General features: G+C 43.2%; 1 protein-coding gene across 9 annotated transcripts in view; it reads right to left on the reverse strand.

Moving 5' to 3' along the window:
- MGAT4A (alpha-1,3-mannosyl-glycoprotein 4-beta-N-acetylglucosaminyltransferase A) overlaps positions 1-18,598 on the reverse strand; it is a 139,188-nt gene extending 120,590 nt beyond the window's left edge. For 3 of the 9 annotated variants that reach the window (XM_077133830.1, XM_077133825.1, XM_077133832.1), the window contains exons 1-2: positions 18,531-18,598; positions 14,630-14,949 (exon numbers count right to left, since the gene is read on the reverse strand). In XM_077133830.1, coding sequence (XP_076989945.1) covers positions 14,630-14,723 — 94 coding nt within the window. In that variant the 5' untranslated portion in view covers positions 14,724-14,949; positions 18,531-18,598. Of the gene's footprint in view, positions 1-12,745; positions 14,096-14,629; positions 14,950-15,058; positions 15,081-15,138; positions 17,047-17,830; positions 17,899-18,530 lie in introns of those variants that run through there. The other 6 variants (XM_077133826.1, XM_077133827.1, XM_077133828.1 and 3 more) reach the window with 6 other exon arrangements.
- Positions 18,599-18,852: the final 254 nt, after the last annotated feature.

Genomic DNA, 18,852 nt, shown 5'->3' on the forward strand with positions numbered 1-18,852 from the left:
CTGAGGATAGCAGCAGCACCACTAAGTCTCCAGGCACCCACATTTCGGTCTCTGATACAGTTCCTACTGAAAGGAATTAGGAGTCTTAAAGCATAGCTAACTCCACATCTGATACGGAAAAGTAATCAGGACAGGGCTAGAAGTACAGGAATAGGATAAGAAAGTAAGGATGCTTTCACAGAGGTCAGGCAGTCTGCTACAAGGGCAAAGAAAATAGTCTAAAAGGACCTCTCAGTAGTCAAGTTGTAACACGTGGACATTAAAAAGAAAACAATTATATTTAATAGCTATAAACTGATTCTGCAAATAGTACTCCAAAGGGAAAAGTTAAAATACTTTTAAAATGGCTGAGACGCAAAAAAAATAAATAAAGAATAGAATATGGTTAAATGTTTTTATAATTTAAATAAGTAGAAGACTGCCAATAGCCTTTAATGTTTGTGTCCTCTAATAAGCAGTGTGCTTATAAAATACAGGCATATACTTCCAACTATCTGTGTATACCTAGAAATGGGAAAATGGGGGGATTTCTCGTAAGTTTAACAGTTTTAGAAAGTATAACAAGAATGGAAGAAAAACTGATTATCACGGTGAGCAAATAAAGAAGCGCCAATGACCTGTCACGCTCCTAGACGGATCGCTTATCTCCTTAGACAACGAAACCTCTCCGTGGGCTTCGAATTAACAAATTCTAATAACGGATGTTTAAGTTTGCAATATCTCTACCAGTCAAGGTAATGACAAGTTGCCAACAAAGAAACCTACTCCAAAGGAAAAACACCAGCATGGAAAAAGCTAAAATTATTATGAACAATGTGAGCTTAAAAGGCCTTACTAAGCTAACCAGTTAAATTTAATGCATAAAGCAACCAAACAAGACAAGCAACCCAGACTGAAGTCGCCGTGGGAGAAGCCACCAGCCCCTGCCCGGCTCAGGACTAACAGTGATGCTGACCCATCCGGCGTGGCCTGGCTGGTCTCAGAAGGCATTCCCTTCTCTTCCCAGCTTGGTGAGATTTCAAAAACCTCAGACAGGCATAAAAATAACAATTACCTTAACCTTAGGAAGGTTCAGAAATAAAGAAATGAGTGGATGGTACTGACGGTTTGGAATAAGTTTAATCATAAATATGGCAGTAAGTTTTATAATACCTGTGCTTGTTCTGTCTATTGTTTGAGGTGTCTGAAGTTCAAGAGAACTTCAGTTGTACTTTTCGGCAAAATTGTAAGACAAAAAAGACGTGTGTGCACATGCATAAGTATCATGTTACCATCCACCAAAAAAAGGGGCCTGAGTCTAAAGACATGGGTTATTTCACTGGAAGTAAAACGTGGTCTGAAGTAGGAAGACAGTGAGTGACACCTTCACCTCTCACCGCCTCTGCGGCCTCCGCGCTCCTCTTGGGCCTGGAAGCATCCAGACCCAGGCCCTCCTTCTCCTCCCAGTCTCTTCCATGTCACTCGTGTCCCCTGCTCGTCCGGGCCCCTGGTCCGCCAGGCCTGGCCCCACCGCCACCAAGATCCCTGCTTCCAACACACACTTCCCCGTACTACAGGGGCCACGATTCTCCCCTATCCAATTCTCATTCATCTTCAAGACAAACTCAAAGGCTCTTTTTGTGAGGAGCTTTCCTGAATCCCTTATCAGAATGAGTTGTTTTTACCTCCACGCTGCCCCAGCCCCATGTCCACAACTCTGTGAAAACACACATAACAGTGCCTGTTCTGCCCCTAAACTTAGGGCACCTGAAAAAGGCAGGTTTTGTATCTTATCATCCTGGCCTTCCCATCACTTAGCACAAGAAGGGTAAACAGCACCCAATAAATGTGGGGGGAATGGTAGGCCGGCAGGCAAAACACAAACTGCAACCAAGAAATGACATTCAAGACCTGCTTCCATCAAAGAAGCATATGAGAACTACTCTTTTTCCAAAAGAAGCTGATGATCTTTTAAAAAGAAGGGAGAAGACTCAAAAGAATTGTGTACCCACGTGCAGCAAACACAGATGCTGAAATGTTCTACTACCTGAGTCTGCAGGTGTTCTCACCTTCTGACATGCATACAGCCACACATGCAACAACTGTGTAGTGTTTAATGTGGCATGCTACACTTCAATTAAAACATTTACTTAAAGAAAAGAAACTGCTCTGAAGACAAAAAGTACCTAAACTGAAAATGAATTCACCTGTCAACTTCCTGTCCCCACTGGCTAGTAAAGGATCTATTTCACATCATCTCACTGCAGAGATAAAAAACTGGGCACGTGAGAATTCCCCGGTTTGAGCTTTTTGCATGGGCAGCAGTGGAGTGTTCCATAGAGAGTTGCACGGTCGGATGATTCGGTGTTCTTCTAACCACACCAAGTGGCTTTGAATCCCTTCCAGAGCCTTTTGAGGGATCGGATACTGTCGCACTGCCACGGGCTGCTCTAAGACACTGAAGACTAAAAGAATGATCAATATGATTCAGCAGGGGAGATCCAAGATGGCGTCTTAGTAAGGTACATGCGTCTTAGTTCCTCCGACTCCAAATCAACTAATAGGTGAACAGAAACAGTACAAAACAACTCCCGGGGCTACAGAAGGGAATGGACACACAGCGTAACCAAGTCTGGGCTGGCTAGTCTGACTGCGAAACTCAGCTGCGGTGAGTGAGATCCCCGAGCGGCAGGCGATTTCCCGAGCAGCCGCAGCTGCGGCGGTCCGAGCTAATCCCTCCCTCCTTCCGGGGCTGGCTGAGAGACTCGGAGAGACAAGCTTCCCAGCCAAGGCGGCCGGCGCCACACTTTTGCGGGCGGCTTCGAGTCCGCGACTACAAGTCTCGGATCAGAGGGCTATCCAAAGTCTGGGCTGGCAAGTCTGATTGCGAGACTTGGCTGCGGCGAGACCCCCGAGCGGCCGCAGCTGCGGCGGTCCGAGCTAATCCCTTCCTCCTTCCCGGGCCGGCTGAGAGTATCGGAGAAGTAAGTTCCCCAAGCCGAGGCAGGCGGCGCCCTTCTTTTGCGGGCGGCTTCGAGTCTCGGCTTTAAGTCCGCGGCTACGAGTCCCGGATCAGAGGGCTATCCAAAGTCTGGGCTGGCTAGACTGACTGCGAGACTCGGCTGCAGTGAGACCCCCGAGCGGCGTGCGATCTCCCGATCAGCGGCAGCTGCGGTGGTCCGAGCTACTCCGTCCCCTCTTTCCGGGCCGGCTGAGAGTATTGGAGAAGCAAGTTTCCCAAGCCGAGGCAGGTGGCACCCCTCTTTTGCGGGCGGCTTCGAGTCTCTGCTTCGAGTCCGCGGATACGAGTCTCAGATAGGAGGGCTATCCAAGCCGCGGAAGCCCCCCCCCCCCACGGGAGGCTTCCTGGTCCGGTGGGGAATCCCCCAGGCCCGCTGCGGCCCGCAACCAGCCACAGGGTCCCCTCAAGCCGCGGCAGCTGACGCCCCCACCACGCGCGGCCCCTGAACCAACGGAGAGATTTGGATCCGAAAGCCCCAGGCCACGGAGATCGGTGACTGGGGGAGACCCATTCCAAACACTTGAGACAAACGTGTGCCACGTGCGCCACGTACTGGGCAAGATAAGAAAAACAGATCCCAGAGATTTCACAGAAAAATCTTACAACCTTGCTGGGTCCAACACCCAGAGAAATCTGAATAAATGCCCAGACGCCAGCAGCAGAAGATAACTGTCCACGCTCAAAAGATTGAGAATATGGCCCAGTCAAAGGAACAAACCAATAGCTCAAATGAGACACAAGAGCTGAGACAACTAATCCTGAATATACGAACAGAAATGGAAAACCTCTTCAAAAATGAAATGAATAAATTGAGGGAGGACATGAAGAGGACATGGGCTGAACATAAAGAAGAAATAGAAAAACTGAAAAAACAAATCGCAGAACTTGTGGAAGTGAAGGATAAAGTAGCAAACATAGAAAAAATAATGGATAGTTACAATGATAGATTTAAAGAGACAGAAGATAGAATTAGTGATTTGGAGGATGGAACATCTGAATTCCAAAAAGAAACAGAATCTATAGGGAAAAGAATGGAGAAATTTGAACAGGGTATCAGGGAACTCAAGGACAATATGAACCGCACAAATATACGTGTTGTGGGTGTCCCAGAAGGAGAAGAGAAGGGAAAAGGAGGAGAAAAACTAATGGAAGAAATTTTCACTGAAAATTTCCCAACTCTTATGAAAGACCTAAAATTACAGATCCAAGAAGTGCAGCGCACCCCAAAGAGATTAGACCCAAATAGGCGTTCTCCAAGACACTTACTAGTTAGAATGTCAGAGGTCAATGAGAAAGAGAGGATCTTGAAAGCAGCAAGAGAAAAACAATCCATCACATACAAGGGAAACCCAATAAGACTATGTGTAGATTTCTCAGCAGAAACCATGGAAGCTAGAAGACAGTGGGATGATATATTTAAAATACTAAAAGAGAAAAACTGCCAACCAAGACTCCTATATCCAGCAAAATTATCCTTCAAAAATGAGGGAGAAATTAAAACATTCTCAGACAAAAAGTCACTGAAAGAATTCGTGACCAAGAGACCAGTTCTGCAAGAAATACTAAAGGGAGCATTAGAGTCAGATACAAAAAGACAGAAGAGAGAGATATGGAAAAGAGTGTAGAAAGAAGGAAAATCAGATATGATATATATAATACAAAAGGCAAAATGGTAGAGGAAAATATTATCCAAACAGTAATAACACTAAATGTCAATGGACTGAATTCCCCAATCAAAAGACATAGATTGGCAGAATGGATTAAAAAACAGGATCCTTCTATATGCTGTCTACAGGAAACACATCTTAGACCCAAAGATAAACATAGGTTGAAAGTGAAAGGTTGGGAAAAGATATTTCATGCAAATAACAACCAGAAAAGAGCAGGAGTGGCTATACTAATATCCAACAAATTAGACTTCAAATGTAAAACAGTTAAAAGAGACAAAGAAGGACACTATATACTAATAAAAGGAACAATTAAACAAGAAGACATAACAATCATAAATATTTACGCACCGAACCAGAATGCCCCAAAATACGTGAGGAATACACTGCAAACACTGAAAAGGGAAATAGACTCATATACTATAATAGTTGGAGACTTCAACTCACCACTCTCATCAAGGGACAGAACATCTAGACAGAAGATCAACAAAGAAATAGAGAATCTGAATATTACTATAAATGAACTAGACTTAATAGACATTTATAGGACATTACATCCCACAACAGCAGGATACACCTTTTTCTCAAGTGCTCATGGATCATTCTCAAAAATAGACCATATGCTGGGTCACAAAGCAAGTCTTAACAAATTTAAAAAGATTGAAATCTTACACAACACTTTCTCAGACCATAAAGGAATGATGTTGGAAATCAATAATAGGCAGAGTGCCAGAAAATTCACAAATACGTGGAGGCTCAACAACACACTCCTAAACAACGAGTGGGTCAAAGAAGAAATTGCTAGAGAAATTAGCAAATACCTCGAGGCGAATGAAAATGAAAACACAACATATCAAAACTTATGGGACGCAGCAAAGGCAGTGCTAAGAGGGAAATTTATTGCTCTAAATGCCTATATCAGAAAAGAAGAAAAGGCAAAAATTCAGGAATTAACTATCCATTTGGAAGAACTGGAGAAAGAACAGCAAGCTAACCCCAAAGCAAGCAAAAGGAAAGAAATAACAAAGATTAGAGCACAAATAAATGAAATTGAAAACATGAAAACAATAGAGAAAATCAATAAGGCCAGAAGTTGGTTCTATGAGAAAATCAATAAGATTGATGGGCCCTTAGCAAGATTGACAAAAAGAAGAAGAGAGAGGATGCAAATAAATAAGATCAGAAATGGAAGAGGAGACATAACTACTGACCTCACAGAAATAAAGGAGGTAATATCAGGATACTATGAACAACTTTACGCTAATAAATACAACAATTTAGAGGAAATGGACGGGTTCCTGGAAAGACATGAACAACCAACTTTGACTCAAGAAGAGATAGATGATCTCAACAAACCAATCACAAGTAAAGAAATCGAAGCAGTCATTCAAAAGCTTCCTAAAAAGAAAAGTCCAGGACCAGACGGCTTCACATGTGAATTCTATCAAACATTCCAGAAAGAATTAGTACCAACTCTCCTCAAACTCTTCAAAAAAATCGAAGTGGAGGGAAAACTACCTAACTCATTCTATGAAGCCAACATTACCCTCATACCAAAACCAGGCAAAGATATTACAAGAAAAGAAAACTACAGGCCGATCTCTCTAATGAATATTGATGCAAAAATCCTCAATAAAATTCTAGCAAATCGTATCCAACAACACATTAAAAGAATTATTCATCATGACCAAGTAGGATTCATCCCAGGTATGCAAGGATGGTTCAACATAAGAAAATCAATTAATGTAATACACCATATCAACAAATTAAAGCAGAAAAATCACATGATCATCTCAATTGATGCAGAGAAGGCATTTGACAAGATTCAACATCCTTTCCTGTTGAAAACACTTCAAAGGATAGGAATACAAGGGAACTTCCTTAAAATGATAGAGGGAATATATGAAAAACCCACAGCTAATATCATCCTTAATGGGGAAAAATTGAAAACGTTCCCCCTAAGATCAGGAACAAGACAAGGATGTCCACTATCACCACTATTATTCAACATTGTGTTGGAGGTTCTAGCCAGAGCAATTAGACAAGAAAAAGAAATACAAGGCATCAAAATTGGAAAGGAAGAAGTAAAACTATCACTGTTTGCAGACGATATGATACTATACGTCGAAAACCCGGAAAAATCCACAACAAAGCTACTAGAGCTAATAAATGAGTACAGCAAAGTAGCAGGTTACAAGATCAACATTCAAAAATCTGTAGCATTTCTATACACTAGCAATGAACAAGCGGAGGGGGAAATCAAGAAACGAATCCCATTTACAATTGCAACTAAAAGAATAAAATACCTAGGAATAAATTTAACTAAAGAGACAAAAGACCTATACAAAGAAAACTACAAAAAACTGCTAAAAGAAATCACAGAAGACATAAACAGATGGAAGGGCATACCGTGTTCATGGATTGGAAGACTAAATATAGTTAAGATGTCAATCCTACCTAAATTGATTTACAGATTCAATGCAATACCAATCAAAATCCCAACAACTTATTTTTCAGAAATAGAAAAACCAATAAGCAAATTTATCTGGAAGGGCAGGGTGCCCCGAATTGCTAAAAACATCTTGAGGAAAAAAAACGAAGCTGGAGGTCTTGCGCTGCCAGACTTTAAGGCATATTATGAAGCCACAGTGGTCAAAACAGCATGGTATTGGCATAAAGATAGATATATCGACCAATGGAATCGAATAGAGTGCTCAGATATAGACCCTCTCATCTATGGTCATTTGATCTTTGATAAGGGAGTCAAGCCAACTCACCTGGGACAGAACAGTCTCTTCAATAAATGGTGCCTAGAGAACTGGATATCCATATGCAAAAGAATGAAAGAAGACCCATATCTCACACCCTATACAAAAGTTAACTCAAAATGGATCAAAGATCTAAACATTAGGTCTAAGACCATAGAACAGTTAGAGGAAAATGTAGGGAGATATCTTATGAATCTTACAATTGGAGGCGGTTTTATGGACCTTACACCTAAAGCAAGAGCACTGAAGAAGGAAATAAATAAATGGGAGCTCCTCAAAATTACACACTTTTGTGCATCAAAGAACTTCATCAAGAAAGTAGAAAGACAGCCTACACAATGGGAATCAATATTTGGAAACGACATATCAGATAAAGGTCTAGTATCCAGAATTTATAATGAGATTGTTCAACTCAACAACAAAAAGATAGCCAACCCAATTACAAAATGGGAAAAAGACTTGAATAGACACCTCTCAGAGGAGGAAATACAAATGGCCAAAAGACACATGAAGAGATGCTCAATGTCCCTGGCCATTAGAGAAATGCAAATCAAAACCACAATGAGATATCATCTCACACCCACCAGAATGGCCATTATCAGTAAAACAGAAAATGACAAGTGCTGGAGAGGATGCGGAGAAAGAGGCACACTTATCCACTGTTGGTGGGAATGTCAAATGGTGCAACCACTGTGGAAAGCAATTTGGCGGTTCCTCAAAAAGCTGAATATAGAATTGCCATACGATCCAGCAATACCATTGCTGGGAATCTACTCAAAGGAATTAAGGGCAAAAACTCAAACAGACATTTGCACACCAATGTTTATAGCAGCGTTATTTACAATTGCAAAGAGATGGAAACAGCCAAAATGTCCATCAACAGACGAGTGGCTAAACAAACTGTGGTATATACGTACGATGGAATATTATGCAGCGTTAAGACAGGATAAACTTATGAAGCATGTAATAACATGGATGGACCTAGAAAACATTATGCTGAGTGAGTCTAGCCAAAAGCTAAAAGACAAATACTGTATGGTCCCAATGATGTGAATCGACACTCGAGAATAAACTTGGAATATGTCATTGGTAACAGAGTTCAGCAGGAGTTAGAAACAGGGTAAGATAATGGGTAATCGGAGCTGATGGAATACAGACGGTGCAATAGGACTAGATACAAAAACTCAAAAATGGACAGTACAATAATACCTAATTGTAAAGTAATCATGTTAAAATACTGAACGAAGCTGCATCCGAGCTATAGGTTTTTGTTTTGTTTTGTTTTGTTTGTTTTGTTCTTATTATTATTACTTTTATTTTTTTTCTCTATATTAACATTCTATATCTTTTTCTGTTATAATGCTAGTTCTTCTAAACCGATGCAAATGTACTAAGAAACGATGATCATGCATCTATGTGATGATGTTAAGAATTACTGATTGCATATGTAGAATGGTATGACGTCTAAAAAAAAAAAAAAAATGGTCAGCACAATACTGCCTAATTGTAATGTAATTATCTTGGAACGCTGAATGAAGCTGCATCTGATCTATAGTTTTTTTGTTTGTTTGTTTTGTTTTTTTTTCTCTTATATATTTTTGTACTTTTTATTTTTATTTGTGTTTTCTCTCTGTGTTATCACTTTATTTCTTTTTCTGTTGTAGTGCTATTTCTTTCTCTAAATCGATGCATATGTACTGAGAAATGATGACCATACACCTATGTGATGATATTAAGAATTACTGATTGCATATGTAGAATGGATTGATTTCTATTGTTGTGTTAGTTAATTTTTTTAATTAATAAAAAAAAAATAAAAAAAATAAAAAGGTTAAAGTAACTTTAAAAAAAAAAAAAAAACTGGGCACGTGAACATTACACCATTTTAAATTAGAAAAATAATCTTTTAATAAAATGAATATTGATTTCAATATGCTTTGTTACTTTTTAGCTTTCTGGTGAAAATGTATAGAATAGAGCTTCTAAAAAAGCCTAACTTCTATCTTTAAGTTTTGAAAACTAAATATTAAGTTTAATAGGCAAATTATACTTTAGCAAAAAGAATTAGAATCTACTTTTCCTGAACAAGTGACTTCAATCTAAATTTTAATCAAATCCACCCCATCTTCAGACTTTTATGTTTACAACATAGGTGTTAATTAATTAGAGTTTTCTTCCTAACAATAAGTTCTTGATTTCCATGGTTTGGACTAAAAAAAATTTAGGCAAAAATTAAACTTTTGTAAACCAGATTTCCATTACCCAAGGCCTAGCACAATGCCTGGCAGAAAATATGCACTAATAAAGTTACTGAACAAATGAGTGGATATACAACTAAAAACACAAATGCCCATGGGGAGAGAGCTGCTGAATAAATTATAGTAATCCACTGATGGAATGGTATGCAGCTATAAAAAAAGAATGAAAGAATGAAGACAATCTCTATGAACTGATATGGAAGGATTCCCAGGAGATATTGATTTCCAGGAGATATTGCTAAGTGAAAAAAAGCAGTGTGCAAAAGACTATCTTAATATGCTTCCCTTCACGTGAAAAAGAAGAAGATAAAAGGATATAGTCATATATTGGCTCATTTCTACAATAAGAAACACAGGAGGGATAAGCCAGAAAATAATGGCATTGAATACCTATGCGGGACCGACGGGGACTGGGTGGAAAATGAGAAATAGCAGGAAAGAGGGGCCTTCCTCTCAGTATACCTTTTAAACAGGTCTGAGTCTCAGAACCAAAACAATGTTTCAAATACTCACAGTATAAGTAATTTGCAATTAAACCGGATGAGGTGAAACTCAAAATGCAATACAAGCAGTAATGAATGGACCTAAGCGTATTTTAAATAACACACTGGAGTGGACGTAACCAAGAAAAGAACTAATCCAAGTAACTTTGAAAACCGCATTTTGACCATATATTTTAAGATTAAGTAAAAAAAGAATTGTACACAAATATTGGACCCTAATACATTTATTTTTCACGGGGGTATGGGTTATCAATTCTGAAATTACTTTAGGTATTTTCTGGGTTTGAGCAAATAAGAAGCCAACTTTACTTCTGTTGGAAAAAGAGAAGGAAAAGGGGAGACCAGAATGAACACTATAGTACTGGATGAAAACCAGTAGGAACTCATGGTTTTTTATTTTTAAAATATATATAGACGGCAGATACAGAAATAGATGCAGACTGCATCCACACACATGTATTTATTTCCTGGCTCTGCCACTGTGGGAAAGGGCCCTTGGACTCTGCTCTCCAGCAGGGGCTCTGCAGGGAAAGGACTTAGGCAAAGGAAATGACCATGAGACAACATCAAAGAACCCAATGAAGAGAGAGCAGATAAAATAACTGGTCTATTCTCTTCCAAGGTGCTAAGGACACGAAAGACAAAGGAAGGCTGAGGACACTAAGGGACAAGAGAACCATGCGCGGGGGGCGCTGGACTGGATCCTGGGCAGAAAGGAAGTTTAGTGAGTCAACTGGCGAAACAAAAGCGAGGTCTGTAGATTAGTTAGTATTTATCAAACATGATTTTTTGGTTCAGAACACTGTACTCCAGCTGTGTCATCTGTTAACATTAGGGGCAGCTGGGTGACGAGTTTAAAGAAACCGGGTACTGTATTTGCAAATTTATTGTAAATCTAACATTATTTCAAAATAAACAGTTTTAAAAACACATTTAGGGCAGGCAATGGTGGCGCAGTGGCAGAGTTCTCGCCTGCCATGCCAGCAACCTGGGTTCAATTCCCAGAACCTGCCCATACCAAAAAAAAAAAACCCACATTTATTTTTCTCTAACTTACTAACTGACTGATTTCAACTATGTCCCTTCCCTCCTCCCTCATACCAGGGAAGGGATTTTTCTCTGATGTCACTAATGCAACCCAAACGTCTAACAGTGCCCAGCACATGGAAGGCACTCAACAAACAGAAGTACACAAGTTCATAAACCAGAACAACGTAAGAGTACTCCAGATCCTAGGTATATTATTCATTTTTCCTTATAACCTGCATGAAAGGAGTTTTGCTTATTCTGTAAAAAAAAAAAAAAAAAAAAACTAAAACTAAAATAAAATCTTTAATTCACTTTTGTTCACTGTTTTTGTTTTCAGGTAAGAATAAAATGCATTATTCAGTGACTACAGTTATAGCAAATGGGATATGACACCTGATCTTTCCACAGCCTGTTTTATCTAAAAATACACTGTACTCCACTGATTCTAATGTGCACATTTCCCCCCTTATTTTCACGTCTGAAAACACCTTACACATGATGATGTGTCATAGTTTTAATCAGCAACAGCTCTTCCTGCTTAAGAGTACTTAAAATTAACAGTGCACTTTAAAATTGATGGCATATTAGGTTAGTATGGTAATGAATAAAGCACTCTAAGAAACAGATTATTTTCCAAATCGAAGCCTCCCATGCATCATGCACTAGGCCAGGCAGCCAGGGAGACAGAGGGTGCCTGGCCCTGCGGGCACCCCAGGAGCTGGGCTCAGTCAGTCCCGCCGCTTTCAGGACACTGCCTGACGTGTCACCACTCTTGTCCAGCTCTCACAACACCTGCACACACTCACCCTTCCCAACCTGTGCCTCCACGTCACTGGAATTCTGCCCCATCTTTAGGGAGAAATCCCGTGTGACCTGCTGGAACCGGTGCCTTGCCGAGCGCCAGCAGGCTGGCAGGGTTCCTGACATGCTCCCCAGGCTATGCCAGCCCCAGGGAACAGCTCGTTCATTCTTCCAAGTGGCAAACGAAGCCTGAGACAAACCAACTGCACTTCTAGAAAGCGTACATGATTGCCAGCGAGACCTTGAGATAGTCCCAAGTGCCAGCCACATCAAGGGTCCCACCCCAGCGTGGCCTAAGCACCCGCCTCCCGTTTAGAGCCCACGGCTGAGCGTGCAGTTCCCTCCACCCTGGGAGCCCAGCGGCCCCTCCGCTGCCCGCTGCCCGCAGCACCGTCATCCTGCACTTCCTCTGGGAAGGGCCTGAACAAGAAGCCGCCTCTGGGTCTGTTCTTCTGGGCAGGAGACCACCTGCTAGGAGAACAAGCTCTGGAAGCAGCCGGCCCCAGCTCATTCTCCAACTCCGCCACTTAACGTCTGACCTCGGCAACCTTGTCAAGCACTCTGGCTTGGTTCCCCGCAGTCAGGAAGGGGATAACAAGACCTCACGGGGCTGTGACGAGGATGTTGTGAGATGAAACATGCAATAAACCCACCACCCCTTCACTGCTTCCGCCTCACCCTACTGATCCCGTACTTGTTTCTCGGCACCTGCCCTTACCAGTGCATGAGCTCCTGAGAGGTGTGGAGTTTCCTATTTGTCTCATCCCCACAGCATCTCTGAATGCTCGCACAGCGCAGGTGTCATAAAGGATGAGTGAGCAAATGGGAAATAAAAGCTATCTGTCCAGTGATGTCTATGATGGGGAGACCAGGCTTTCAAAATAAAAATCGGGCCACATGGTTTACAGGTGTACCGGAACTAAATATCTGAAACCAGGCTTGCCTTGGAAAATCCAGGCTATATGGCTGCCAGAACTACCTTGAAAGAATCCAATGCTCAACCGTTAGACTGGTTACATAACGGATAGCATTTAAACACAGGGGATTTTACATAACCATAACAGGAGACTCGGGTTGCTATCTCAAAGAATCTGGGCAAAACACAAAGCAGAAAAAGGCGAAATATGCACAGAAGGATTACAGAGCTGTTCAAAGAGTGAAAATCAAAGACAACAGACCCACTTTGTGTCTATCTAATAGTATAGAGTGACCATACATTTTAGTTCATTTAGATTGTAAAGATAGTTCAAGTTAAAGAAAAATAATAATAAAGTTTATAATGCCCTCACATAAAAAACAAGATATATGGAATGAAGACTCCGAAACTTAATTCCTTAAATAAGAGACAGTGACAAGGCTCAATTTCTCCACTACTATACTACTAACAGTCTGAATAGATCAGTTTCCCAGTAAGAAAAAATCCACATGCCTTCCCCATAGTCAATTCTGATATTTTGTAAGTAGACTTGTAATGGCAAGTCATGTGTTGTGGTCCTGTCAGGGACCAGAAATAGTTTGGTTAAATAAACTATTCAAAGTTCAAAGCAAATCTTCTCATTCTGATACAATTAAAAAATGAAATCTAAAAATGCACACATCTGTACCCAAAGGAAACAGGCTGTGAGCAAGTTAGTTACTTTTTCATTTGCTTTTTCCCAAAGAGTTCCTCCCAAAATTAGAACCCAACTCAGAGAAAGGCAAAGAATGATAAAAAGAATGCCACACTTGCTCAATGCCTGGAGCATATGTTTTCTACTTATATTAGCTTATTTTATGCACATACAAATTGTCATAAATCAATCTTTTCAGTCATCTTCATCAAAATCAATAAAATAATGCCAGTAACCTCATCATCAAATAACCAAAGTGATGAGAACCACTTTAACTTGACTACTTGACTCTTCCTGCCACCAAGAATCTTTACATCACTGTAAGGAAAGGAGAGAGGTGAGAATCTTGGGGGGAAATTTACTCTTCAGAAAAAGCACAGAAATGCATTATCTCTGAATATAGTGCCAAGAAATGAACAGATAGCCTTCCTTAAGAGCACAGTACAAGTATCTAAACACAATGTAATATTTTAAAAATACTCGAATCAGAATTTCTCTTCACCTACCTCATAAATACATTTGCATACAGAGCAGTCTGTCACCTGGGGGTTCAAGCCAGTAACTACAGAGCACCAAGGCATTAGCATAACCAGCTTGGAAGTTCCACGAAGGCAATGATTGCTCGTTTTTCCTGTGTTTTAACAACACCCAGTACAAGGAAGTTTATTAAACACCTATGATGTTTCATAAAAAATAAAAAGCCAGACAAAAATCTTTATGATCGAACTTGGTTGTCATGGCTAATACAAACCACTATGCAGTATCTGTTTCTCCAAGCACAACGGTGAGAAATCGAAAACAAAATGTGGTCCGTCCTGACTAGAAATTCCCTCTCTTCTCCCCCCAAGAAACGTTTCAAATTTGTGCCAGGGAGCAACCGCCAGGCCACCAGCAGACAGCGACACCCGGGGAGGGGGTCGGGGCACAGGCCCCCAGCCGCTCCGCATACTCCCTCCCGGCCACACGCCTCCACGCCGCACCCTGTCCCTTACCTTTTCCATTCTGCCACGTGGAGTACCAGGATAAGGTCAGGAAGGAGGTGACAAATGCTAAAGCAGTGGCCAGAGTTCCATTGCGGAGCCTCATCTCATTTCACCATCCCACTGGTTTCATCTGCGGCCGGTGGGGACAGGACTGGGATCTGCGTGTCGTGACGGCCACTGAATCCCGGACTCCTTGGCGCCAGGCCAGGGAAGTGACCTCAGTGAGGGAGGCGCATCTCCGGGTGCCGCGGGAGGCGCACCGACACGCCCCAGTGCTGCCCCGAAGTCTTCACGGCCTTCCTACGGGGAGCTCTTAGACTTGTTTCTTCCTATTCAGGGGCGGGGGAAAACAGAACGACAACTTGGCTCAATGAGGCAAAACCTAGAGCTTCTTCAGTTTTTATCCGCCATCCTAAAACAGCCCTTTGCAGGGCTAACCTGCGTCTGCCCATGCCTGCAGCCAAGCTACCCGCTAAATGTCCTGGAATCATAAGGTCCTTCTCCTCCAGGAAACACACCTTCAAACTCTACCGCCTCCGGCCTGGTTTTGCACTGTCGGTGACAAGAAAGTTACAGTTACTAATTTAAAGGGGGAAGTTGCGGGCTCATTAAACAAGTAACAGGCCACGCAGTCCAAGCTGAAAACGCTAATGATCACACTGTGGTTCCTGAGTCACATAACCTTCCCTCTGCCCGGTCTGCCCGTTGCACAATAACAGGCAATGTTTAAAACATTTTAAGAAAAGTGACAGACGATGACACACAAAGGTCAAAAGACCAGGTCACAGCTTCAGCTGGGTCATTCCCTGCAGGGCTTCGGGGCGGGCCGGCACCCAGGCCTTATGGGTTCACCCACTTTGGACCCACCGTGAGCCTACAATCTGCCTCATGCCCTTTCACACACCATCATAACCAATAACAAGGTCACAGTGCTCTGCTTTTACCACCACCATAAAATAAATGTAGTGTTCCTAGTGATAAGCCTACTCCCCGGCTGTAAAGTGGGGGATATTTAGGCACTTAGAAAACACAGTGATCAACGGGCAACTGTCACCTGGGACCCTGCTTCCCGGAAATCCAGATGACCAGTCATGACCAAGGCTGTTGAGAAAATGGAGAGAAATGAGGCAGACAGAAGGACTTCAGCAAGGACAGAAGTTAACTGTCTTCAGCTACGCAGCAAAGCAGCGTCCCTCAGCCAGCAGGGCTCAGACACTCCGGGGACAGCAGCTACTACAGGGAGAGTGGCCAGGCCAGGTGGGCTCCCCAGGGCGCACCTGCCAAGCCACCAAATGGCACTCACATGCGGGGAGTTAAGGTACCTCCAGCCATGCCCAAGGACCCCAGGGACAATGCCCTCAGGGCACAGCACAGCTGGAGAAAGCAGCCATTTGCAGGCTATTCAAAAGTGGCCACCTCAACTACTTCTTATTGCTGAAAACCCCTAGAATCTTCCCCAGTGAAAACGGCTGCAAGGACACAGGATTCATTATATGCTTCCCAGGCACTGGGACCCTCTTCACAACCTCCCAGGAGGTGGGTACTATTAGCCCCATCTTACACGCGAGGAAGCTAACCCCGAGAGAGAACCCTAATTTGCACAATTCCAAAGTCTGACCTCTTGTCCACTGGAAAGGGGTATACCAAGTCTCAGGTTAAACTGGTGTTAATTCTACCCCAGAAAGCGCGTGTGAAGTGAACTGAAAAAAAGTATGTAGTCTATAACAGGCATGGATCTATTATGGAAAAAGTTGCAAAATTCAGAGGAGTTTTCAAAGTTTAAACACACAACTTGAATGATGTTTCTCACTTCCTATAGCCGCGGGCTTCGGCTAACCCTCCCGCAGCAGCTCCAACTCTTGCCTAACCTAGAAGCACTGAAACCCACTACACTGCTTCCTCTTTCTACCTGAATACAAGGAACACGGAAGGTGTTCTCACCTCTAAGTTATCACTGTTTTCTAAGACCAAATTTCCTGGCCTTTTATGCTTAACAACAGCAAAGACAAGTAGACATCAAATATGCTCACATCTACACTTCCAAATTAAAAACCTTCATGGCGAAATCCTACAATTTTAACTAAGTTCAATAACGTGCCCAATATATTATTTTAGAGCAATAAGCAACCAATAATGAGCTCTGATTATAAAAACTGAGGTGATAACTCAGGGAAATTATATAACTTGGAATTTTAATCCTGGTGTGGTTTTATATTAAAAACGCTTATAAGTTTCTGTTGCTACTTTACTTCATAAAAACTGTGTTCTAGTAAAAGATCTAAAACTTATACAGGTTGTTTGAGTAAATATGCAATGATATCAGAAGTAGGTCAGCACAGAATGACAAAATAATTTAAAGAACATTTCTAAATATAGCTTTATTAATTACAAATAAAGTCCAAATGATCAAATTCTATATCAATAGAGATAAATAAATGATACATAAATGAACTCTAAAACTGAAGTAGCCTTTAGATCTACTATTCATGAGACAACGAAAACGTAGAGAATATTAAATATTAGATCCAGGTGATGAAATTCTGGTCTGAAGAAGACAGAAGTAGAATGAATTTACTAACAAATAAGACCTGAAGAAAGCAGTCATACATTTTTAATTAGGGTTTCCAAAGTACACAGTGTACATGAAGTCTCCAGACAAAAGCAAAAACCATGATTTATAAGCTCTTAAACTGTGAGAGGCAATTCACAGGCTGGCTTGTAAAACACAGCAAGCACCCCAAACCAAGAGACAAAGGAACTCACATTTTTCTCAGTGTCCAGAGCTGCAAAAATTTTCATCTAACACTTAAATATCCTCGGGGACTACCCTGTATCACAATCAGATCTTGAACAACAATTTTTAAAAGGTTGTGTCTAAAATTACTAGCTGTCTTCCCCAACCTGCCATAGATGAACGGGACTTTCAACTCTAAAAAATCTGTTTTGTTACCAGTCCTTTAAGGGCTGCCATCCTTTTCTTAGTGGGTAAAAAACCTTTATTTCATTGCAAAGCATAGTCTGAAATATTCAGTATGTCCCATGACTGAGGACGCTTTGCTGAACATTTGCCATCTTCCTCAATCAGCCCCACAGTGGAAGGCGCAATCCTGAGATCCCTCCCGCCACCCTATATAACTTTCTTGCAATTATCTTTAAATTCCTCTTTTAAACCTTAAAAAAGGAGTAATATTTTTCTTTAATACAGCTTACATAATTTCTTTATCCAACGCGTTTGCAGATTTAAACTTGCGGGTTAAAGAAACCTACGCCACGACAACCTGTTAATAAAAACATTTTTCAAACATCCGGATAAACACACACCACAAGAAGCAGATTATCTGAGTCTCAATTTAGGCTGCAAATGCAAACGACCGCTCTTTACCATTTCTCAAGGAATTGGCAAAACAGCAAAGCACCACGGCAGCAGAGGTGGGGGGCAGCAACCGCAGAACCGTGAAAATTCGGGCAGAAATGCGGGCGCGCGGGGGCTCTGCGGGCCGGGGCGCCGCCGAGGGTCGCGCCTGTCGCCCCCGCCCCACCTGCCCGGCCCCCGAGCCCGCACTTCCCTCCACTTCGCCCGGGAGTCCACCAGCCCGCGGCGCTAGGGAGCGCGGGGCACGCGCGGGGGCCGGGGCTGCGGCGGGGCCGGGGCTGCGGGGCCCTCCCGGGGATCCTCAGGGGTCCGCGCCACCAACCCCAGGCCCGCGCCCGCCTCCGGCCAGCGGCTTGGGACAGCCGGCCCGCGGCGCTCCAGCTCCCGGCCCGAACGAGGCGCGCGCAACCCCGTCACCGGCAGGTGGATCTCCCGCGCCCCCCGCGCAGCCGCCCCGCGCAGCCGCCCCGCGCCGCCGCGAGCCCCAGCCCCCATTCCCGGCCGCCCGCCCGCGCGCCGCCGCCGCGAGCCCCTCACCCGCCACCGGCGCCGCTGGATGTGGCGCGGCCGCGGCCGAGGCTGCTGTGGCCGCCGCCTCCCGCCCGCCCCGCCCAGGCTCCGCCCCCTGCCCCGCCCAGGCCCCGGCCCCGCCCGCGACCCGGCCAGCCATTGGCCGCCGGCGACCGCACGCCGGTCCCCGGGCGCCCCCACGCGGCCGAGCGGCCGCCGTCAGTGGCCCGCCGGGCTGTCACTTAGGGGCGCCGTCTCGCAACCTATATAGCTCTCGTGAGAGCTCTCCTCCCCGCCTGGCTGGCGGCCGCGCGGGGGCTCGGCCTCCGGCTCTGACTCTGGGCCCGGC

The sequence above is a fragment of the Tamandua tetradactyla genome, chromosome 17 (genome assembly GCF_023851605.1).
Source record: "Tamandua tetradactyla isolate mTamTet1 chromosome 17, mTamTet1.pri, whole genome shotgun sequence".
Lineage (NCBI taxonomy): Eukaryota > Metazoa > Chordata > Mammalia > Pilosa > Myrmecophagidae > Tamandua > Tamandua tetradactyla.